Source organism: Mirounga angustirostris, unplaced genomic scaffold (genome assembly GCF_029215605.1).
Source record: "Mirounga angustirostris isolate CCGP_5_RB_7025 unplaced genomic scaffold, mMirAng1.0.hap1 SCAF_3, whole genome shotgun sequence".
NCBI classification, from domain to species: Eukaryota; Metazoa; Chordata; class Mammalia; order Carnivora; family Phocidae; genus Mirounga; species Mirounga angustirostris.
In genome coordinates this window covers 169117328-169142220 of record NW_026991711.1, presented here as the reverse complement: position 1 = coordinate 169142220, position 24893 = coordinate 169117328, and the positions used below count along the sequence as shown (strand labels likewise).

Here is a 24893-nt window from a genome sequence, read left to right as displayed (position 1 = left end):
ATAAAGGAAAACTGCAAAGTTCAAAAGACTTTATGGATGTCTTATTTGTGTGAAAAAAGAAACAACATATACGCTGGTACTTTGGTATATATATATATGTGCATAGTGTACCCTAGAAGGATTCCTGAAAAACTTAAAAATTGTCACCAAGAGTGACTGAGAGAAAGTACTTTTAGCTTCATACACTTCTGTATTATTTGAATTTTTACCACATACATTTTGCAATTAAAACAACTCTATATGACTAAAAGAGTATGTAAAGAAGTGGAAAAAGGTGAAGAACGCACATTTTGCACGTACCTTTTACTAGCTATGTGGCTTTGGATAGGTCATCTAAATTTCAACAAATTTGTTTTAATACTGTAATTTGGATATAAAACATCACTTGTGAATGATTTAATAAAGTTCATGATGGCGGTTCACGGTAAATCTGGGAAATCACAACACACAAAAAGAATTTCTCTTTTGTGAAACATAGTGACAATATCGGTTCCGGGGAAAATCATTTTTTTATAATTTGGCAATGCCTTCAGAGAGACATGCTCTCTTGTGCAGACTATGGGGTAAAAAGTAAAGGGTGTGCTTAGCACTTCAGCCTCCCTCCCTATAGTGTCCAGCTCTGTCTAAGGTTCTAGCAATTGTTGTCCATCTGACCTCGGTGTGAAAGGGAATGGATGCATTTCTTTCTTAAATGCTGGCATGAGTGGCGACCAGGGTCATGGGTGATCTTTCTTTACCTGCCGCCCCTGCCATGTGCTCATCCATGCTGAGCAGAAGCTCCCAGGCAGCCGGCTGGATGTCTCCGTACATCTCTTCCGTCAGAATTGGTGCTGCCTTGATTAACAGTGATAAAGGAGCAGGCGACAGGCTCATCACCTGGGAAAAGGTGGAAGGCACGTCTTAAAATCACTGAAGGCATTGACTGCTGGACTCCTCTTGAAACCCAAGTACCACTTCCATTCCCTGCTTTCCTTAAATGACCTTAAAATACTTTCTACAATGATAGCATATTTATTGGCATGGTGTATAATAAACTTTATACCTTATTAGTCGATGTATAACTACAAAAGATATACTAATTTTTAATGCTTTCACCACAAAAACGATTTTGCAGTCGCCTAAGGAATAAACTATAGAATAAGCTCTATGAGAAAAGAAAGACTCCAGCCAGTATATCTTTGTGTTAAAAGTGCTGGTGGACTTTCAAAGCATCCCGTTTTCCTTTCCGTTAGGAGCTGATGTCCACTGAAGACAATGGGCAGCCTCAGATTTGTAAAGGAGTTCCATTCAGAAAGTTAGTTTTCTAAGCCAGTGAACTTGGATGACATTTTCCCTTTGAAATATTGCATATTGTGGTTCTTGCCCTAGATTAGGCCACAAACATCCTATTTAATCCATTATTTCAGATAATTTATTTTTTAAAGATTTTGTTTATTTTAGAGAGAGAGAGCAAGCACAAACGCCAGCAGGGGGAGGGGCAGAGGAAGAGGGAGAGAGAGAGAATCACAAGCAGACTCGCCACCGAGCGCAGAGACTGAGGCAAGGCTTAAGCCCAGGGCCCCGAGATCGTGACCTGAGCCAAAACCAAGAGTCTGATGTTCAACCACTGAGCCACCTAGGTGTCCCCATTATTTCAGATTATTCACGTGATAAATGTAGGTTGTGGACAGTCTAGGTCTTTAACCATTTTAAAAATTTTTCAGAAGAGGCACCTGGGTGGTGCAGTTGGTTAAGTGACAGACTCTTGGTTTCCCTTCAGGTCCTGATCTCATGGTCCTGAGATCAAGCCCCACATGGGGCTCCATGCTCAGTGTGGAGTCTACTAGAGATTCTCTCCCTCTGCCCCTCCTGCTCGTGCTCTCTCTCAAATAAAGAAATAAATCATTAAAGAAAAAAATCTTTCCAGAAAAACAAGCTGTTTTTCACCCCCCACCCCGCCCCAAACCCTGCCCTGGGAATACAATGTAATGGTTTAAACGTTAGGTTGTAATAACAATATAACAATGTGTCACATACTGCATAAGTAGATAAATATACTGTCTCTTTTAATCCATGCAATAATCCTTTGAAATGGGCCTAGTGTTATAATCCCCATTTTATTTATGTATGAGGCAGCTAATAGCAAGAGAAATTAAGCAACTTGCTCAAGGTCCCAGAGCCAGAGCAGCAGCTGTGGGATTTGAACCCAGAAAATCACATTCTAAGAGTGGTGAGCATCGCCACCACATGCCGGTGGGGGATTGGCTTCATGGAGTGGGGTGAGTGGGAGGAGGCACGGTTCCAGCCGAGCTCCCCAAGCCCTGTCTCTGTGGAAGCTGGCTGGCTAACAAGAAGGGATTTTTTTTTGCTTGCACACTTGGTGGCACTCTTCCCCACCAATTAAAGGGGTCTTCAGGCTAACACCGTGCTGAGTGGCTCTGGACATCTCAAGCGTTGTAAACGGGATATCTGGCGCCCCCTCCCGATTACTGCTCCATGAACGTTTCTGATCCAGCGGTCAACACCTGCAGTCTGATGTATTTCAGCATTCCTGAGTCCTTTTTCCCTTCCAGGTTGGCCTCTGAAACTCTCTTCTTCAGAGAAGGCGTCCGTAGGCATGACTTCTCTGAGCACTGCAAAGAACATAAGATAAGTGTTGAAGAGTGTTGCGTTCTCTCAAAAGCCAGCTGGGCTGTTTCCCCCCAAATTCTCCAAACAACCATTTTCATCTAATGGGAGGGACGATGTAAATCTCTTTATAGGCCCACACCTGAAAGTGATAAAAACAGTTAATTTTGGAATGAAAGGGAGCTCAGAGATATTTAGCTACGATGGAAACTGGGGTCCAAAGAAGCGGAATAACTTGACCAAGTCACAAAGCTGGCTGTGAGCAGAATTAAAAAAGGACAGGGCTCTCCTGACTTCTGTTTCAGAGCCAGTTATATTCCATGAAGCTGTTAAAAACACACATCTTTTAAAAAATTAAGTCAGTTAAAACCCACTCTATCTAATAGCCCCCTTTACAGGTTTGGATGTTACACCCTGGCCATTTGGTCATAGAAGAAAGAATGTATTTCCTAAAGGACTGTTAGGAAGTAAAGGTAAAAGACTCATCAAGGAAGTACAAGTTCAGAGCATTTATTATCTAGGCCTGAGTTATAAGGTAAAATGGTTTCTTTAAAAAAAAAAAAACATCAAAACTCATTTAAAAAACAAAAAACAAAACCATACTCGTCTATAGGAGGCAGCAGCTCTTTTTTCAAATTGTCTCCTGAACCAGGGTCCAGAAGAAAACTGACTTCTGCATAAACACAGAGGAGACAGGGTTTCCTTCCTCCAACCCCCTAAATGCCAGGGGATGGTGGGGACAGAGCAGGTGGGAGAATGATCGGTCCTAATGGTGACAGGCTCTCGTTTATTTATACCGAGTCTTGATTGCTCCTCCTTGTGCACTCCGGGCTGTGCAAAGAAGGAATCCATCCTTCTACACAGAATAAATGCTCATTTGTTTTTCCAGTTCCATGTCAATGAAACACTTTCTCCCTCAAAGCTGAGGAAAAAACGGAAATCCTTAAGAATTTTTGAACAGAGCTTCACAGTGTTATAGATGGATAATTGGGAAGAAAAGACAAATCTAAAAGTACATGAATGTTCCAAGAAAGTCTTTCAAAACTCTGACAAAAAGACAGAAGACAATGCATCTGGTGTGTGACTGGTATGGAATGAACTTTTAGAATGAATTTACTTCGAAACAAATGAATCAGAGCTCTTGCTGTGTTTTCTAAAGATAAAAACGTGGAGGCACATACTTGGGAACACATATCATTTGAGGAGATAAATCCTGCATTACATTTTTTTTTCCTGTGGATGTAAAAACAATATACAGCAAGATCCATGCCTGTTTTATAATTGGGAAACTGTTCTAAAATCATATGGCAATCATTTTCCACATAAATGTAGGGGTGTGTTTGACTTCCTTTTTAAAAAGTCAAGTTATTTTAAAAGGGGCAACTCTCTTATTCTACTTATAAAACTATATGTGCAAAGTGCAGAATGTCTGGAAAACACAGAAAAACTTGGAAGAAGAAAACAAAAATCCCTATAATCTTTAACTCAGTGACAGCCATTATTTTGTTCCTTTCAGCCTTTTTTTCATTCTGTGCATCTTAGCACAATGATGAGGATGTCGTTTATGTGGCTCACAATTTTAAACAACTCATTTCGTTAGGATCTTATGATATTTCCCCAGGTTATTAAATATGATTTTCAAAATAGGATTTAAAATATGATTTTCAAATTTTGTTAATATTTCACCCTTTCTCCTCTGGCTGGACATTTTGTCTTTTTCAGGGTTACTTTTGAACAATACCTCTTGGTTAAATTATAGGTTTTTTTAGTCAGGCAGATACTAGCTTAGAAGAAAAAGGGTGAACATTCATGTTTGCCTCTCACACTCTGGGAAATGCAGGATTGTTTAATCCTATTTACTAGCGACAGAAGCTACATGTCAAGCTTCTCAGCTATCAAATATTTAATAGTCTTGCACGCTTCCCTGGGAAGCATCGTGTGTTCTGGTGCCTCATCATCGTTAGGATGCTTGTGTTAGAGGAAAGGGAAGGGAACTGGCAGGTCTTTCACTCTAGGGTGATGGGCTAGTCACTTCTTCTGAGTGACTTGTCAAGGCTTGAAAGGTACGTATCAAAGATGCGTACTTGGGTGATGGGCACTCGGGTAACACTGTGAAAGTCCTCAAGTCCCTCTACTGGTGTGACTCCTAAGTCAGACTGACAAGCCTATCATCATTTGCTTTTTGGCTTTTATAACTCGATGTAAAACTTGGCTAGAAGAGAGCTAGTTGCTGGATAGAGGAGGCTAGTTCTGAAGGCATCTTTTGTTATTAGTGTTTCATGGAAGAGTAAGAAATTTCACTGGACTGTAAGTTGCATACGCTGTTTGGAATTACACATCAAGCTGGGACCTGTAAAGAAACCCAAGACTAGTAATCCAAGACCAAAGGACAGAATGTATCACCAGTAGAAGATGGCATTCATTGTTGAGTCAATCTCCCAGAGGGAGCTATGGTCCATGGCAGGCAGCTACACAGCTCCAAGAGGTGGCAGGGATCCTGGGGCATGCTCGCTGTGGCATGGTGTAGATCTTGGACCACTGACATTTTCTTCTCTGTGTATGTCTTGGACATATATTCACCATATCTGGCTCTGTGACTTCCCTCCTCATTCTGACCACTATTGATTAAATGTGCAATGCAAAACAACCAATCTTCTGACTGGCCAGGGCTTTATCCCATGATGTTTGGATCACAAAGAGGAAGAGTGGAGCCCACCAAATTCCTGTCCTACGGAGTTAAGGGACACAGAGTCTGATTCATATGGTGATGGTTGCTGGGACTGAGCAATGATGATGCAAACTGGAGATTTTTAGGTCACATACAAGATGAACAAATCAGGCCGAGCTGGTCAGGGGGCAGAGATGAGGGAGCAGATGGAGATGCAGAAAGAAGCAGAGAGGAGAAACTATGCCCATTCTGATATGGACAGCAGCTTTGCTTCTCATTTCTTTAGGGCTTGGCTCTTTCCTGGTGGGTCCCTGGTTTCATGAGGTTCTGTTATGTCCTTTGAAGAAACTCTAACTATTTGAACAAGTTTCAGTGGGTTTCTTGCAACAAAAGATTACTGACCAGAGAGGCATAATACTTAATTATTTTAAATAAAAAATTTATTTATTCATTTAATAATTCAAGAGTGTTTCTTAGGACTTAACCAAATGCCAGGAACTGGGCTAACCTTTGGGGATGTGCTGTGGAGCAAAACTCCCTTGATGCTTGCCCTCATGGAGAGTGTATCTTACTAGGAGAGACAGATAATGAACAAGCAAACAAATGAAAAATCATGGTAAGCAGAAAAGGAGACAAATGCCATGAATGAGGATGTACTGGGAAATAATGTGGTACTTAAAATTTAAGAAAACTGAGGGCGCCTGGGTGGCTCTGTTGGTTGAGCGTCTGTCTTTGGCTCAGGTCATGATCTCTGGGTCCTGGGATTGAGCCTCATATAGGGCTCCCTGCTCAGTGGGGAGTCTGCTTCTCTCTCTGCCCCTCCCCCTGGCTTATTCTCTTGTGTGCTCTCTCTCTCTCTCTCTCAAATAAATAAATAAAATCTTAAAAAAAATTAAAAAAAGGAATAAAATTTAAGAAAACTGGAGTCAGTCTACTGAGCTCTCTGGGAAAGAGATCTTCCCGGAAACGTATTTCATGCCAAGAGAAGTCTAATTATTTCCGCAAAGGTAACCTAGACCTTTGGGCCTCACACATCTTTGACATGTGAATTTGAAAGGGGAGACATTCTAGCAGATGAAATCAAGACCTAAGGCCTGGTCTTGGTCTCACAACAGTGTTTTCCATAGCTTTGGAAAAATATTAGTCCTGCAGGAAATCAGCTGGCCTCTTGCCACTTGCGTTGGCTTCACAGAATTTACAGACACTGTGCCCTTTCTTTTTCAGGCATGTATCGCCTTTTACCCTCCTATCGTTTTTGGCTGAAAGGAAAAAAAATGTTTCATCGACTCCTTTTTTTCATCAGCAAACACTAACTGAACATTTACTCTGTTTAGAACATAACATTGGACAAGACACGTATATACGAGGAAAAAATCAAAGAATTCTTTGGTGAAGGTAATACATAGTTTATAAAAACCCCTCAAGCTTGGGGGCGCCTGGGTGGCTCAGTCGTTAAGCGTCTGCCTTCGGCTCAGGTCATGATCCCAGGGTCCCGGGATCGAGCCCCGCATTGGGCTCCCTGCTCCGCGGGAAGCCTGCTTCTCTCTCTCCCACTTACCCTGCTGTGTTCTCTCTCTGGCTGTCTCTCTCTGTCAAATAAATAAATAAAATCTTTAAAAAAAAACACCAAAACCCTCAAGCTTGGAAGTGCACTAAAATAGACTAACAGGATGTACAGTGTGTCTTTGAGCACTGAAATGTACATTGGCAGATTGATCAGAGTTACATGGGTTACAAAATGTACTAGTTGCCACAAATATATTCTGCCATAAAAACCAATTCAAAAGGAAACAGGAATGAAATATCAATTGCTCATAAGGCTCCATTTTAATCAGAATCATTCTGCTTTTATTCTTGATTTATTGCCTACTCTATTTTCATTTTGGCCCTAGAAATGTGGGAATTGTTTATTTATGTGACAGATTCAGCCCAGGAAACGGAAACATCATGAGAGAACAAAAAAGAGCTTGCACAGGAGGCTGGCATTTTGAAAATAAAATGTTTATTGCAGCAGACTCAGTACATTTTTTCAGCTCTTCACCTGCATGACTAATTTAAATATGTTAAGATTAGAGGACATTTAACTCCTGCTTTACTTTCTCTTTGTCTTTCTAAAATGTAAGCATGCCTAAGGTTGGCCAGCCTCTTCTGCTGCTTCCGGCCAATGTCCTTGGTGGGCTAGGGGTAGAGGGCACTCATGAACTAGACAGCCCACTCGGCCGTTCAATATTTACTGTCCCTCTGCTCTAAGAAAGGAACTCTGGTAGGTATCACATAAGAAACAGTGTGCAAGACTGCCAGGTTCCAGTTTATAATTAGGTGGCAGAAGAGAAATAAGGATATAAGGGGCCCCATCTTGCAGGCAGAGTGATCATAAAACTCTCAGCGCTTGCCGCTACTCCAAGGATAAAGACTAAAATCCTTGCCGCCGCCTGGGTGGCCCTACGTGGTCTGGTCTCTATCTGCCCTCGCAGCGTGCTCCACAGTCCCTGCTCCTCCAGCCACGTCCTTCATACTCATTCTGTATTCAGTTAACACCCACGCATCCTTCAGTCAAAACTCATTTGTCACTCTATTGGAGAGGCGGTCTGATTTCCCCCGACAAGTTCAAAGTCTTGTTCATAAGCTGTCTCAGCACAGTGTGTTTCTTTTTCCCAATTTCACAGCAATCTGAGGCATTAATGTCTGTCTCTCCAACTAGGTTGCATGTATCATATGAAGACAGGAGCCATATCTCTTTTGCCCATTATTACACTCAGCACATGGTATGGACCCAGCATGTCCATAGGTTCTTTAAAAATTTGTTGAATATATACAAATGGATGGATGGGTGGATGGATGAATTAATGAATGAAGAATGAGAAAAGCACGAGAAAAAGGCCATTGTAATTTAGAGGATGGAGGGAATGAAAATAACATTAATCATCCACCATAGTATGCCCTGTGGTTAACAGTGGGAAGATCATTGTTTGAGAATAACATAATAAAATAAAATAAAAAATAAAGCTAACCAGATGAAAATTAAAAAAAAAAAAACAACACTGGGAAGATCATAAATGGTTTCAAGGAAGAGGTGGCATTTGAGTTGGATCTTGAAGGATGTTTGGGTTTGGCCATATACAGATTATAGGTGAAGGTATAGTTGGAGCAGTAAGAAATCTCAGAGCATGTGTGGTGAACAATGAACATTAATTTAGATTGGTATATTTTTGCAACTTCCAACATACATGGTTTTCTCCTAAAACTAAGGGAATTTCTATATGAAGGAGAACATACCTAAATAAAAATATATATACATATCTATATACATATATACACACGAATATATATACATATATTTTTTATGACATCATTGACAGTTCATGAAGTTACCCACATTGATCTATTCCCCGATGATTTTCCCTCAGAATATGTGTAGTTTGAAAACCATGAGATACAATAGAGTCTAGTTAAAAAGCTCTGGATTTGATATTCCGTCTTTCTAAATTAAAGTCTAGCTATGTATGTTACAGATGTGAACTGTGACAATCCCACCCTTCTGAGCCTCCACTTTTTCATTTGTAAAGTGGGTAGTACAGTATCTCTTGCACAAGGTTTATAAGAATCAAAAAGCCCTTTGTCAGTGATATATACCTGCATTATAGCCTCACATATATGCTTTGAAAAAAATACTAAAAGATCCTATCCCGGAAGGCAAACGGCACACTTATGAAATGCATGAAATACAGTTTTTTTTTTCTTTCAGATCTCTTGTATTACCCCAAATTTCTTCAATGAACTGTATTATAATTAAAAAAAAATATTCCTTTGTGAGTGCTAAAGCATTACAAATTGCTGCCTGACTCAACTGTAAATTTTTTATTACTGCTCATATTCTCCAGTTGTTTGGTTTGAATTTTATCACCTTCCCCCCCACCCCACCAAACCTGGCTTGCAAACTCCTTAGGGGAAGGATCCTCTAATACTACTTATTTATTTTTTATTTCTCCCAGAATATCTGGTCTCATATTGTGCCAACAGCAGGTGCACAATGAATGCTCACTGAAATGAATAGGTATTATATCAAAATCTCTTTGTAAAACCACTTGTGAGGAGCAGCTGCAGGGCCAGCCAGAAGCACTCGGTCAGGCGTCTTGGCCATTGCGCCTGTTGTGGGGCAGGTGGGTGACCCGGGGCTCCCCTGGCAGGAGCACGGCAGCCCTGGTTCCTGTCTTCAGCTCCTGCCAGCTCAGCTGCTCGGTGAACTTGTCAGGAAAGAGCGGCTGAACGCTTAGAAAGTGGAAGAGTTTCTTAAAGGAGTTTCCTTTTGTCTGATTTGACCTAGATTACTCTATTATTTATCTGTGAACAGTTGGGCCATTTATTACTCATTCCTTAATAGGGAACTGATAAACTATGTCAGTTTCCTATTACCAATGTAATAGGAAACTTCGTGGTGCAAAACACCACAAATGTATTATCTTACGGCTTTCCAGATCAGATCGAAAATGGATTGGCAGGGCTGGGTTGCTTCTGGAGGCTCGAGGGAATCATCCATTTCTTCGTCTTTTCTAGCTTCTAGGCGCTGCCCCATCCCGCGGCTCACGGCCCTGCATCACCCTCTGCTTCTGTGTCCCATCTCCTTCTCTGACTCTGACTCTCTTACCTCCTTTTTCACTTATAAGGACCCGTATGAGGACAATGAACCCACCTGGATAATTCAGGATAATTTCCCCTTATTCCCATAGGCAAACCCCCTCTTGCCACGTTAAGGTAACCTATTCACAGGTTCTAGAAATTAGAATACCGACCTCTTGGGGAGACATTATTCTGTCTACCACCATACCCTACTCATCACCACCACCCCTACAAATTCATATTCATTCCCAGAAATAAAATGAAATCTGGGAAGAGATTCCATGTGTGCTCGTGGACATGAAGACAAAGCACCTGTCTTTCTTTGCTCACCTTCTATCTTTGTTCGAAATCACACGGATCTGTAACCTGGTTTATACACCTGCCATGACCTGAAATTGGCATTTCCAGAGAAAAGATTGCTGCGACATCATCTTCCCTAGCAGAGGCATATTACCCTGTGCCCCTGCACTCACCTCCTTCTGTTTCTTGCCCCGGAGAGCCGCACAGCTACTGCTGTTGCTCTCCCGGAGGGAGTCCACGGTGTCTCCGTAGAGCAGCTTGATGGCTCTGACCAGCCGGGCGCAGGAGCGGCTGTGGTGCAGGTAACAGTGAGGGTGGCAGTAGTCGACGTGGGTGCAGATGAAGCTCTGCTGATTGCACAGCAAGATCATGACCTGGAACACACATATCCCCGAGACTCAACCAGGCAATCAGGGTTGAAACCACAGTGGGTCATTAAGTCCCGCAAGAAAGCAAAGGGTTACAAGGCTTTATGTACTTGGCTTCTTGGCTCTCTCCATTCACACTTGATAGAAAGAGCTTTTTGAGACAAGAAGAGGTTAAGTGGCCTCGAAAAACTCAAACCAATTACTATGGAGTGCATGATTTCCAAATAATTTCAAATAAAGATTCTAAACTTAAACCACATTACTTTTGTAGCTCTTATGTTGTAGAAAGAGCCAGGTAGAAGAGCATCAACTGGTGAGAAATTCTGTGCCAAAGGATTTGGCTGGCCTTTGACTGCCATGGGATGTCGTTAACTCCAGCCTACCCATGTGGAATTGAAAACACTTCTGCATCTTCTACCTTGGCCTATAACCTTCAACTGACCCTGAATCCAACTATAATGCTTCATTTCTTCTCTCTACAAATTAATTTTTCTCCAGCTTTTGAGCCATTCTAGCTCTTGGGGTTTGATCTGGCTCAAATCCTCCCATCACCTAGACTTCCCAAGTGGGATTCAAGAACTCAGTTGTTTTATTTTTTTTTAAATTTTATTATTATTATTTTTAAAGATTTTATTTATTTTGTAGAGAGCAAGCGAGAGAGAAACAGCATGAGAGGGGAGAGGGTCAGAGGGAGAAGCAGGCTCCCCGCTGAGCTGGGAGCCCGATGTGGGACTCGATCCCAGGACCCTGGGATCATGACCTGAGCCGAAGGCAGATGCTTAACCATCTGAGCCACCCAGGCGCCCGAACTCAGTTGTTTTAAAGGATATGGTTCTTTTAAGATAAGGAATGAAAGCCTTTGAGTTTGTAACTTCTGAAGTTGCCTTCCTAAAAAGGCAAGAACTCTCCAACATCCACAAGGCTAGTCAAATATGCATAGAATAATCTTCTGAATGCGTCTGTCCTTCATAAAACCATTTCCCACCCCAACACCTAATCTGTAAGAGACTGTGTACGATATTGGATGGAGAACATAAAGTGAGTCTACATGGACAAAGCCAATCAAACATACTAGGTAGGGCTGCCACACATTTCCTCGGGAATGAGAGGGTCTGCTTACTCTAAGGCGAAGAAAAACAACAATAACAATCAACTCCACACCCCTGTCAAACTCAGATAGCAATATCTCACACTCTTCAAAGTTTAAAAAAAAAATTGGTGTTGTCTGAGCAGAAATCCAGATCTTTCTTGAGCTTCACTGAACATCCCTGCTATTCCTGTACATACTGGTATGAAACAGGGCACATATAAGAACTGTAAGGTTTCCCTTGTTATTCTCAAATCTGGATACTAAAGAGAAACACCAAGAAAGCTTAACAACAACAACCAAAACCAAATAAACACACAAATGACCATATGACTGGACTTTAGTTTAGAAGATTCTGATTTAGTAGAATATCTGGGGTGGAGATGACCTAGAAATCTGTAATTTTAAAATTATGTTCAGGGATGTCTTTTTGGTAGATATATTTTGAAGATGATCCCCAGTGATCCCACTTTCTGGTATTAATGCCTTTGTGAAACCACCTCCTGTTGAGTATGGGCTGGCCTAGTGACTTGCTTCTAACCAAGAGAATGCAGCAAAGGTGAGGAGTTATCACTTCTGTGATTAGACTGCATAAGACACTGACTTTTCTCTTGTTACCAGACTCTCCTTTATCGGCTTTGACAAAGAAAATTGCCATGTTGGAAAGGTTCACAGAGCAAGGAAATGAGGGTGGCCTCTGGCCAATAGCCAGCTAGGAATTGAGGCCCTCAGTCTAACAGTTCTTGAGTAACTGAAATTCTACCAATAATCACATGAGCTTGGAAGCAAATTCTTTCCCAATCAAGCTTTCAGATAAGACCCGAGTCCTGTCCAATACTTTGATTGCCATCTTGTGAGAGAGCCTAAAGCAGAGGACCTAGCTAAACTGTGCCAGGATTCCTGACCCCTAGAAACTGTAAGCTAATAAATGTGTGTTGTTTAACATACACACATCTATATTAATATATATATATTTGAATATATATATTTGGATGCATAAGATTGCATTCAACAAAGGCAGTCAGGACCTGAAAGACAAGATGTGGAGAGAAAGGGCGTTGACTGCAGTAAGCACAGTGTGAGCAAATGCCACATTTCTTCTTCAGGCATAAGTGGCCAAGGAGGCAGGCAAAGCTTTAGGCAATTTCATGAGAACTGGAAGATAAAAATTGGAGTTCAGAATTGCCAATGGGAAGAATTGAATGGACAGTAGAAAAGGGAGGTTTGGAGAAATGAGACTTGGCACTTGCCTTCTAGGCGTTTGTTGACTGAGTAGCCAAGAAGCCAAGCAGAAACCAGCTGACAAGCAGAATGGAGATTTTGGCAGTTTCACTGTGATGGGGAAGCAAAATTGGAGTTTCTGACCCATCAAGACTGAGGGCATACCCCAGACTTTCACTGGGAACCTTGGAATGCTTCATACCAGGAGGGCTGTGTTGGGAGGGGGGTGGGGTGTGGGGGTGGGAGGTGGATAGCAATACTACAGATCAAGTCAGCTTTGTCTTTCATAGGACTGAGGAGATCTTTACTGTCTGCCAAAGTATAAGGTGAGTCTTCTCTGGAGGGAGATAGCATCATTGGGAGCCTCTATAATTCTATAGTTGTTTTTTTTTTAAATTAATAGACTTTGTTTTAGAGCAGTTTTAGGTTTACAGCAAAATTGAGCAGAGTGTACAGAGAGCTCCCAAACACCTCCTGCCTCCACACATGCACAGTGACCTTCATTATCAACATCTCCCACCAGGGATATGGTGGTTACTGTTAGGGGAGAGTAGTGACTGGTAGACAGCGTGTATAGGGCTTCTAAGGTATGATAATGTTCTTGACCTGCTGGTGGTTACACAGATTGTCACTTTGTGCAAATTTATTGAGCTGTACACGTAGGTTTTCTATGCTTTTCAAGATGTAGGTTGGACTTCACTAAAGAGTTCATTTTAAAAATAGCTGCCTCAGAGAATCTCAAAATTAGGTTCTGGGGATTAGCCAGTTGTGAAGACACAGAACTGTAAACTCTGAGGAGCGTTATGTACCAGCCAACCCTTATCTGACCCTACCAGGAAGCCAGATGACAATCAGAAGAGATGGTACCGAACATACCTAAGATCAATAACAGCGCAGGCAGTACCCTGCTAGTTGCGGATCTGACGTTGTGCTTCCTTAACTTTCTCATTCTTTCCTCATGCCCGGCCCGAACCTTGAACTCTAATCCATGCCCAAAGTTTCCCTGAAATCCCCTCCTGCCCATGATTTCTGAAGAGCCCTTTGAAGTGTAACCTTTGTCATCTTAGGATCTCCATGTTCTGGTTTACAATTAGATGTGTACAGACACAAGACTGACACCATGATCTTGCTCTTGGCATTTGTGGTAACCTGTAGAAAGCTGACGGTAGTGCTTCGTCTGTGGTACCTAGGCTGTCTTGGTCACCAAACTGATCTGGTCCCTCAGGGTCTGCCCTGACTTATGTTGACCCACAAGCCAGCCATAACAAAGAAACTCTGGTTTTCGTTAAGCTTAAACTGAATACGATCCCACAGAATACCAATCTTAGTGAGAATTCAGAGGTTCAGCTGAAATAGAAGCCTATGGTTTTTCTTAGAGGCTAAATTAGATTGATGGTTTTCATATACTCTTTTGTCCTTACTCCATTGATCTTTCTCAATGCCAAAAGAAATTGATCTCAGGTCTCTTTCTGAGATTCCTACTTACATGCAGCCATGACATGCTCCTGTGGTAATTTTCCTCTGTGCCAGCAGTACTCATTCCCTCTGGCTCGATGCTGGGCTCACTTGCACTCCAAGGACTCCCTTCTTCAAAAGAAAAATGCCAAGAAAGGTTATATTGTTCGGTCTCCCTGGAGAGCATGTTAGTATGGTAGAGTTGTCCATGCTTTTGAATCCTAGGGCAGACTACCACGGCCCAGTGGGTTAACAGGGCATAGCACTGACTTTAGTGGAGGAATGTTAACAAGAGCTGTTCCCTTCACCACCAGCTGAACAGGCAATTGCAAAGACATTTACGATCTCTGTTATTTTGAGACATGGGAGCAGAGAAGAAACAGAGTCAAGTCCTTGAATTGCTGAGATGAGCAAGTTATTGATTGAGTGTGCTCAAATCCACTCCAGACTGCCCAGACCTTGCAGGTGTAGTTAAGTAGGGACACCAAGCAACCTGCAGTGGCCATAAGCATGCTGCTGCCTCCTCTGCTGATGTGACTACGGCTAGTGTCACGCTCTCCGCACCCCCTCACTTTGCTGTCAGACTGATCTCAAAAATGATGGTGCCTCAAAAAAACAAAAAACAAAAAACAACAAACAACAAAACAAAACAAAACAAAACAAACAAACAAGAAAAATCCAACCAAAAAACCTAAGGGAATTTATAAGCAATTGTAGTCAATCATGGACAATCCTTGACAATCTCTTTGTCTAAACTCTTCTCTGCAGAAAAGCCTGCAGACATCTCTCTCAGGAATTCACTACATTATCTACCACACAAGAAAGCTTTGCCCTCAAATCTAAAAGCTTTCCTGGGTCATGTCTGTGACAAAACCATGCCCCTGGGCTGCCTATTTTGATTCAACTGTTCAGGCTGAACTAACCAATTCAAATAATTAATTGAAATATTTTCTCCCCAAACTAATTGATGACATTCTTACAACTTCAAGCCTGTAACAAAGGAAGTCACAGGGGTTTTTTTCCCTATTGTCTCCTTAAAAAATAAGCTGAATCTTAACTAATGCATAAATTAGTTATTTTCAAAAGTGAGGGAGGGTCGGTGTAGAAATACTTCCTATTTTAACCTCTCTTTGATTAGATATACTCAGCTTCTATTTCAGTAGACTTGATTGATAATTTATCCACATTTACTGACTGACTTCTGAAACAACTTGCCTAGAAAGGAGATCTTTCTATTTTGCTCCTCATACAGGGCCTGAGTGGCAAAGAAAATATACTTTAACTTTTACCTGATAGCTAAATTCTAAGCAGCTGGTGAGTCCTATCTGCATACTTGCTTACTCTTTTTCTTGCTACTAAGATGACCATCAGGCTCATTGGACTAACACATTTTGGGATTCAAGAGTCTCTTTGGATCCTACAGGGACAACCTTCACCTCTAATGCTTTGATTGTATACAGAGCTCATGCTCAGATACTTAACATACTTTATAATCATCCCTTAATCCATCTTTAGAGCATCCCTTCAGAGTAGGCGAGGAGGAAATAGAATTATTCCCACTAAATAGTTGGAGAAAACAAACCCCTGAGACATTAACTGACGTCCCTGAAGGTCACGGCCAGGTCTCAAAATCTCTCCACTCTGAGAGTTTTCTTCTTCTGACTGTGAAATAGAGACTTTAAAACACAGAGGACGTTTAGGTAGCTGCCCCCATGGGAATTTCTACATTTTGCCCTGCTCTAAAGGGCGGTGTGGTTTTCAGACTGAATGTGAGGTCTAGCCTGTGGCTCTGTTCTCCATCTCCTGATGTGTAAGAAAAATGGGCTTCAGTTGTTTCAGGATTCAGGCCCTGTCTTCCTGCCCCCCACGTCCCTGCGCACCCCACTCCTCTATGTTACCTAGGTCAGTGACAGTGTCCCTGCTCTGGGACAGCTGCAGCTCTTCAGCCTCGGACTCTGAGTCCTGCCGTGGTAACTTGCTGCTCTTTAAGCTGCCGACCTGGCGAATGCTGGACAAGGAACCCCCCTTCTTCACCTGGAAACTGCGGGTTCCTTTAATCTGGAGCAGGCGGGAACCTCCTATCCTGATCTTCCTGCTGGGAACTGTATTGAAAGAATAAAATAGGGCTTTTTCCCCCTTAGTTTTCCCCAGCCAGTGTTAGATCCAAGCTCTCCCCAACTTGTCCCTGAACAGCCTCCTCTCTGTTGGCCGGGATGAGCAGCATGTCTGGACAAGGAGCTTCTCCCCAGCCCCCCAGTGGGGCAGCTTTGTTAAGCAGGCAGGAGGCTGGGTCCACCAGGAAGGGCTGGTGCAGCTTCTTTCTTGCACACATAGCTCATCAGTGCTGGGAACAACCTGCTCTCTCTCTGGCCCAGGGTTCACAAGCATGAGTGTGCCCTCATAGCACCGTGATCTCGGACTCTTAGTACATTCACATAACATCATTGCTTGATTCAACAGAACCACAAACCATTTGTTTTTGTCTTTCTTTTGAAATGGGACTTGCAGAGTTATGTGAGTTATGCAAACCCCTTCACGTAACCCCTTCCTTTTGGAATACCTCATTAAGAAATAAAAACAAGAGGCGCTTCTCTCTCCAACAGTCAGCAGCGGGTTCCGCTCAGCTCCTCAGCAATGGCACTAAAGGATCTGTTTTCACTGGTGTGCTTTGGGTGAACATGAGTGTGAAATAGTTCCATTTTCAATGCACCTAGTGATGTCATAGCATCCTTCTTTCAGGCAAAAGGCTGGGTGGGATGTGAGTCCAAATGGTGCAACACCCTGAGCCAACCTTACAGTCTATATGTACCATGAAGAACATGCATTATTCATCTTTAGTGTTCTGGAAAAAACAGTCATCAGTGAGGAAAATAAAAGGGTAAAAGAAACACGTTTAAACTTGAAACCTACTTTTTTTTCTTTTCTTTTCTTTTCTTTTTTTTTTTTTACCAAAAGCATCTTTATTTCCCATAGTCATTATCAAGAAGGGGCCATTATTTTTGTAAGATTTTCTTCTTACAGGAACAAGATTTCTTATGAATTACTTAAGGCATGGATATTAATATTTTTAAAAGTTCCAATCAGGAAGATTGCATTTTAGTCTTGCGTTGCTCACTCACAGGAAAGTGAGTATGTGACCATGAGAAATGGTATAGCACTACAAGATGGTAATTAAACGTATACTTTCAATGCCATATAAAGGAGCCCAGAAGAATTCCTGTTGAGTAATGTGCAATGCTTAATCTCCGATTTAATCTTGTGATTGAAAAAGATTAAAATCATCACCACTGAGCTGGCAAAGGCCTCCCCGAACACATCTGGACAGAATTTTACATCTGGATAGAAATTCTTGCAACCCAGCCAGCCAAATTCCACAAAGACTATTGACTATCATGCTCCATTTTAATTATAGCACAAAATTCATCTGCTGCATTTTTCAGTATTATTTTTAGGTTTAATTGAGGCTTTAATGACCCACCTGAAATACATCTGAAATAGAATATTATCATTTTTTAATGACTACTAATACAATTTCATGTCAAGATAGATTGGGAAGTAGAAAAAAAGTTTAGAGAGGTTTTTTTTTCTTTTTTTTTTCTTTTTTTTTTTTTTTACACAGAGGCACTCTCTCGCATTCTTTGCCTGATTTCATGATACCTTTTACCATACAAATTTGGGAAAGTAACCCCAAAGTAATGTGACCTGAAAGAAATTCAATTTTGAGAACCTATTCTACTGCCAAAGATAATTGGAAATATCCTGTAGTGCTAAAAATCAGTGTTTAAGAATTATGGCATTGATTATTTACAAAGGACATAGCAGTTAGAATTCAGATTTGATTTTGTACCTGAAAACCATTAGTTGAGCTCATACAGCGTTGAGTGTCAGCCTTTACCTCCAATGACAACATGAATACGAAAGTGAAACAAATACATCTAAATTGGATAAAACATCTTTTTCCCTTTTCTCTCACCTCACCCATTGTCTCCATTAGCAGGTCCTGCTAGCTCCACGCTTCGAAATTTCCTAGGATTTTGAAAGCCCCATTATTTATTCCCTGGACTAATGTAACTGCCTCAATGCACTTGCTTACTCCCACTCCCACAGCTTGACTCATCTTTTCAATACATAAAGCATAAATACACATATCACTTTTCTGGTCAAAACCTGCCAACGACACTCAGACACACTTACACAGAATTAAATTTCTAACCATATCTACAGATCCTATTTATTTGCCCTTTGCCTACCTATCTGACCCCATTTCCTGCTGATCTTCCAAGTCATTCTGTAACCACCACGTTGGTCTCTTTGCCCTTTTTGAATGTTCCACATTCATTCCTGCATCAGAGCCGACTTCTCACTGTTTTGTCTGCTTGGAAGACTCCTCCCTCAGCATTCTGCATGCCTGGCTCCCTCACATCATCTAGGTCTCTGCTCACTGCCACTTATGGGGTCCTTCTCTCCCCATCCAGGTCACTACCAATTCTCTGACCTTCATTTGTTTTGCTTCATATCATTTGTTTTTACTTGAAAGTCTAGTCTTTGATGTTATTCACTATCATGAACTATTAGCTAATAAAAACTAAAATATATGTGGGAAATATTTCTTCCTGTTCATTGCTGTATTCTGGGAACCTGGCCTGGCATATAGCAGGTGCTCAATAGATGATTGTTGAATAATCAGACACATCTTGGTGTCTGTATTTTGGAAGACCAGTCTTAGTTTGTTTTTGGAATGTGGGTAAAATGATGTGGCAGACCTTGCTTGGGGATTTTAGGCAGATATTTTTAGTTTAAGAATTATTTCACATTTGTTTTCCTTGGTAGAATCTGAATTGTCCTCAGGTTGTTTATTCCAAGAACAACAATTTTAGCTTTTATACAAACAGATGGTATAAAATTTTAAATAAAATTTTAATAATCTAATTTAGCAGAGTCCCCCTGGCTTTAGCAGCTGGTATCAACTTATCAAAGGATTAAGGAATATTGAGGAATCTTCCAGATTTTGGCTACCAGTAAAGGACATTTTATGAATATGTTCTCACTTTATTTATATTTTCAGCTTTCTGTTCATTTATTAACCAACTTTCATATATTAGCATAGGTGTTCTACAAGGTGAAAAAATACTAAGCATTTGTGTTTTTGAACATCAAAGGAAATTTACATAAATGATAATCATGAAATTAAAGTGTTCTAAACACTTGATCTGATGTTTTATTGTTTTAAATGGTGTAGGATTTACTCTGTGTCAAGTTTAACCATGTCTGTATTAGGAATTTTTACTTCAGCTACTTTAAGCAATAATTAGCATAACAACTTTGAATAGGCAAAAAAATAAATAAATAAATCCCCTTGGGATATATTTAAAAATGCAAGTTTTTCATCATGTGCAGTTAACATTATCTGAAAAAGTAATAGTTGTAAAAATATTGACTTGACACTTCTTCATGCTCAGAAATTGCTAAGACTTGGCTAATAAATTCTTGTTTCGCCATGAATTCAATACAATAGAATGATTATTTGCATTTTAAAATGTCATGACAACAATCTGACATTAAAATATTAAAAAACTTTTCCAGTGTACCTCCATTCCTTAGAAGATTTTAAAGATTTTATCTTTTCTCTATCTAGGGCTATTCCTTCCTGGAATCATTCATTCCTTCAGTTATCCAACATTAACTGAGTCATTTTCTATAGGATACCAGAAAATACATAAATGCATAAAGTCATCTTTGACTCTTTTAACAAAGGTACTGATGTTCTTTTAATCAAAATTCATTAGAAAAATATTGAAGGGCAGTGGAATTTAAGAACTAGCAAAATCAGATAGAGATGTTAACAGTTTAAGGAGCCCTCGAAAGCAACTTAAAACTTGGTAATCTTTAGCTTATCTTTAGAATTTTCCACATGGGTTCTAGTCTATAGGCTCATGATATAAACAAATAATTATTTATTCTATACGAATTATGTACCAGGTACTGTGTTTATGCTTGGCTTGCATTGTCTCATTGAAAGCTTTCAATATCACAATGCCGTAGTTGTCATTAACCTAATTTGAAAGAGGAGAAAACTGTGGCTTAGAAGGTAAGCAACTTGGACAAGGTCATACAACTGGTTGTTGTATCTTACCATTTTAAGATGTAGTTTTTTTCACATTTTAACACATCTGAAATTGAGATTTGTCTTACAATTGATGCCATCTTAGGATAACTAGTGCCAGGGAGCAGTTGTGACACATTTGTTATTGCTTCTGTCCATGTGAGCATCTAAAGCACCAGCAACAAAATGTACAGGATGGTGCCAGTATCTTTTAGCTCCGAGGAGCCAAACGGTAGTTGGGTGAGGGAGTGTGCGAGGTGCTAAGTCAGATGCGTTTGGCAACGTTCTCGAAGCAGGCGGTGAGTACGAGGATAGGCTAGCTTCATATAGGTGCATGCTGGCTTACGTACCTAGCACCAACAGCTTTCCTTCTTTTACAGATTCATTTAAGACATGACGTAGTACTAACAGTCTAACGACACAGAGGACATTATCCTAGAGAAAAAAACATGGACACTGACAATGCTGAGTTGAAAAGTGATTAAGAAATTTGAACCCAGAATTGAAGATCGTTTAGAAAAACTTTAACCAGTTTCTTCTATTTATACGTTCCCCCCCCCCTTTTTTTTTGGCTGTACAAGAATGATATGTATCGATAATAAAAATCTGCATCTAATTAAGTCTGAAAGTCCTCTTTCAGTAAGAATGAAACACAGACTAGATGATAAGAAAGTATTGCATATGGGCTGAATGGGGAGTATTTTTTCTTTCTTACTGGCACACGAAATACTGGTTCATCTGACACGTAATCAATGGCATCAGTGGGATGTGGAGAATTGCTGAGCTGGAATTACATCCTGAAACTTCTCAGACTGTCGCATCCAGCTCCTAACTAGCATGGCTTCCTACCTCGTTAAGTGGACACAGTACTGTACATAGACAACAGTTTTGGACTTCTTTGGGTGTACAATTCTGTGGTGTGGACCCCAGGCCAAATATCCTATGAGAAACACTGAAACATGAAAAGAATTCTTGCTTTTCAATACCTTTCTTCTCCTCGGCCCCTGCATCTGATTTGAGGGTGTGGCTACTACTGTGGAGGGAATCTTTGGAGTCTTCATTTTCATCCAGGACCCCAGCAAAGCTGATCTTCCTCTCATATCTGTGCCGGTCCAACTCAGGATCCAAACGAAGTCTGCAGCTCTCCAGGTCCTGCAATGTCAGCGAGAAGGAGTACGTGAATGCTGGCATTTCCTCAGCACTGCATTGGTCTTGTGGCAAACCTCCCTCCATTTTGAATTGCACCCAACTGAATTTGCACAGAGCCAAATTCCTCTTTCTCTAATGCCAATTTCAGATTGTGTCCATTAAAGATGTTTCTTGAATGAAACAAAATCTTCCCTAACTCATAGTTTTTCCCTTTTTCTTACGTTTTATCTTTGAAAAGAGCACACCTTGTTTCAAATCTAGAATTATCTTCCTCACCTTTTAACTCTTTGTTAACAATTTAAACTGCATCTTTGGCATTTATCTGTTTATTAAATGATCATGCATTGAATATGACTGAGAGACAGAATAGGAACTTAGAAATCAGACTTGGAGGCAGAATAATGCCGCCTTCCCAAAGAGGTCCATGCTCTCACCCTAGGAATAGGTAAATATGTTACCTTACATTGCAATAGGGATTGTGTGCATGTGGATTTAGTTTAAAGACCCAGAGATGGGAAATTATGCTGGATTAGCTAAGTGGGCTCAGCCTAATCACACAAATCCTTAAAAGCAGAAAGCTTTTCCGCGTTGAAGATGGAAAAAAGGACCATGAGCCAAGGAATGTGGGTTACCCAAGAAGATGGAAAAAAGGCAAGGCAACAGAGTCTTCTCTAGTGTCCCAGAAAGGAGTACAGCTTTCTTGACACCTTGACTCTAGCCCAGTGAAACTCTTGTCAGACTCCTGATTTCTAGAATTGTAAGATACTATGTTTTTGCTGTTTTAAACAGCTAAATTTCTGCAGAAATAGAAAATGAATAAAGAGGTGATGTTGGAATTTTGTAGTGAGGATTTAAAGGTAGCTTAGCAAACAAGTGGAGAAAGGCAGTTCAGACTTAAGAAGTTCCATATGTGAGGTGCAGAGGCTCAAAATACGATCAGGCATTGGAAGAATTTCTCACTCCCTTCCAGAAATACAAGAGGGGTTCCATGGATTGTCTGCTTATGAACAGCGTGAGCCCATACCCTAATGTAAGCCTTGGGAGGGAAAGTTGGAATTTGGTCGATGAAATTGAAAACTGACCTATTCTGTGAATGCAGATTTGTCCAATCAGAAGATCATATTTAACTGTTAATCTGTAAAACACTTTTGGAGGACCTGATAAAGGAAAAATATATAAAATGCTAATTTTATTTCTATAGAGCATTTTTTTTCTAAATATGACGTAAGTCCTCAGATTCATATAGATATGGAAAACAAAAATATTTTTAAAAGCCCATTTTGTACCAAGATTGAAATTTTATGCTTTTAATTGTTATTAATAAATGAAACTTTTTTAAAAGAAAGATTTATTTATTGGATATAGAGAGAGAGAACACGAGCAGGAGGGGCAGAGGGAGAGGGAGAGAGAATCCCAAGCAGGTTCTGCACTTAGTGCAGTGATGAGGGGCTCCATCTTACAACCCTAAGACCATGACCTAAGCCCAAACCAGGAGTCCAACACTTAACCAACGGTGCCACCTGGGCGCCCCTAATAAATGAAACTTTAGACTCTACATGATGTTTCTTCTTTTCCTTTTAATTAAGAACAGAAGTCATACTTTGGTACCTAGAAAATTAGATCACATCTCAAAAAATAAAGGAACTACATGGAATGTATTTAGCACTTCAAAAAATATTCTAGGAATACAATTGTTTCCCTGAAATTAATCCCTTTTAGAAAATAATAGAAAACCTAATATACTTTGTATTTTGTTAGCCAAACTTAATCACATAAATTTCTTACTTGGGATAAAAAGTAACATAACAACTCTGATTCTCAAAAGTCGTTATCTCTTCCAATGTCTTCTTTTAGACATTTGTCAAAATCCCAGCTTTCAAAGCTATATTCAAATGTGACCTCTTCCAGAAAGGTTCTTCAGGTTTTTCCAGCCCCTTCTTTGGCCAAACATGGCCCTTCTGCCTCCTTCTCAGGGTCGCTCTTATATCTCACACCAGGAAATAATTTTTTATGTGTTGGTTCTCCTGTTTCAGTATATTTATCTATGTATCACCCACACTCCTCTAACTATCACACCACCTTTTGTTCATAGTCTTACTTCCAATAAATATTCATCAGTTAGTCTTGGTATATGTAAATTTTGTTTTGCTTCTGATTTTTTAACTTTAGGAACATTTGGAATCCAGCAGTATATTTTTTTATAACCTGATTTGTTAAATTCCATCAGCATATTTGGTACAGCCCCTAGCACAATCTTGCACCAAAGCATCCAATATGTTGCTCTCTCTAATGAATGAATGTAGACAACAGACTTCCTTACAGTTTTTTTTTTCTTTATTATTGTGGACTCATCTATCCATTGGATAGGAATTTCTTGTTTTAATTTATGTTGTTTGGCCATTGGTTATTGGTTTCACTAATTCAGTTGGTAAACATGTGAATAGACCAGCAGTTTTACAAACAAAATTATCTCTCTTATTTCTTTATTGTTTTCAAGTTTGGAAGTTAATATTTAGAAAAAGATTTGATTATTATGTTATTTTAGATTATAAATCTTGTAAAAATGCTTTTTCTTTTTTTAAGACATTATTTATTAGTATGGTTTATGAAAACATTGAATAAATATGTTACCAGAAGCTCTTTTTTTAAAAAAAAGCACATTATTTAAGTTGCATCTAGGGATCTGGGAAAAAAATTGTTAAGTTGATAAAAATATTTTTTTTATCAACTTTTAAAACCTTTTGATATCATTTTGCCTTTTCTTTTACCTCCATCCCCCAACCAACCCAGTGAGTGGCCTCCTGGGATTTCCTAACTCTATCCAAGAAACAACCGTGGTTAAACTAATTAACTTTTTTTTTTAAAGATTGTATTTATTTATTTGACAGAGAGATACACAGCGAGAAAGGGAACACAAGCAGGGGGAGTGGGAGAGGGAGAAGCAGGCTTCCCGCTGAGCAGGGAGCCCAATGCTGGGCTCGATCCCAGGACTCTGGGATCATGACCTGAGCCAAAGGCAGATGCTTAACCGACTGAGCCACCCAGGTACCCGAAACTAATTAACTTTTAAATTATTGTACTTTCGATTCTTTTGCTTTCTCTTCCACGTTTTGGATATAACTAGGACTTTTTCAAACAGAAATTTCACCTGAAAATCTCATCCATTTTGGAAAGGGCCTTATGGCAATTTCTGTCGAAAAGACTTTTTCTCTCATAGAAAGTTTATGTTCCTGATTTTCTTCCATCCTCAAGCCACAGATTCTAGAATGTCTGTAGCTTCTAATATGATTGATTTACTACCTTATACTTTTATTATTT

General features: G+C 40.2%; 1 protein-coding gene across 3 annotated transcripts in view; it reads right to left on the bottom strand.

The window, feature by feature from the left end:
* UNC80 (unc-80 homolog, NALCN channel complex subunit) overlaps positions 1-24893 on the bottom strand; it is a 229921-nt gene that overhangs the window by 84909 nt on the left and 120119 nt on the right. For 2 of the 3 annotated variants that reach the window (XM_064587002.1, XM_064587003.1), the window contains exons 26-30: positions 21413-21578; positions 14355-14455; positions 10366-10566; positions 2505-2612; positions 738-876 (exon numbers count right to left, since the gene is read on the bottom strand). In XM_064587002.1, coding sequence (XP_064443072.1) covers positions 738-876; positions 2505-2612; positions 10366-10566; positions 14355-14455; positions 21413-21578 — 715 coding nt within the window. Of the gene's footprint in view, positions 1-737; positions 877-2504; positions 2613-10365; positions 10567-14354; positions 14456-16221; positions 16426-21412; positions 21579-24893 lie in introns of all 3 variants that reach the window. The other variant, XM_064587001.1, reaches the window with a different exon arrangement.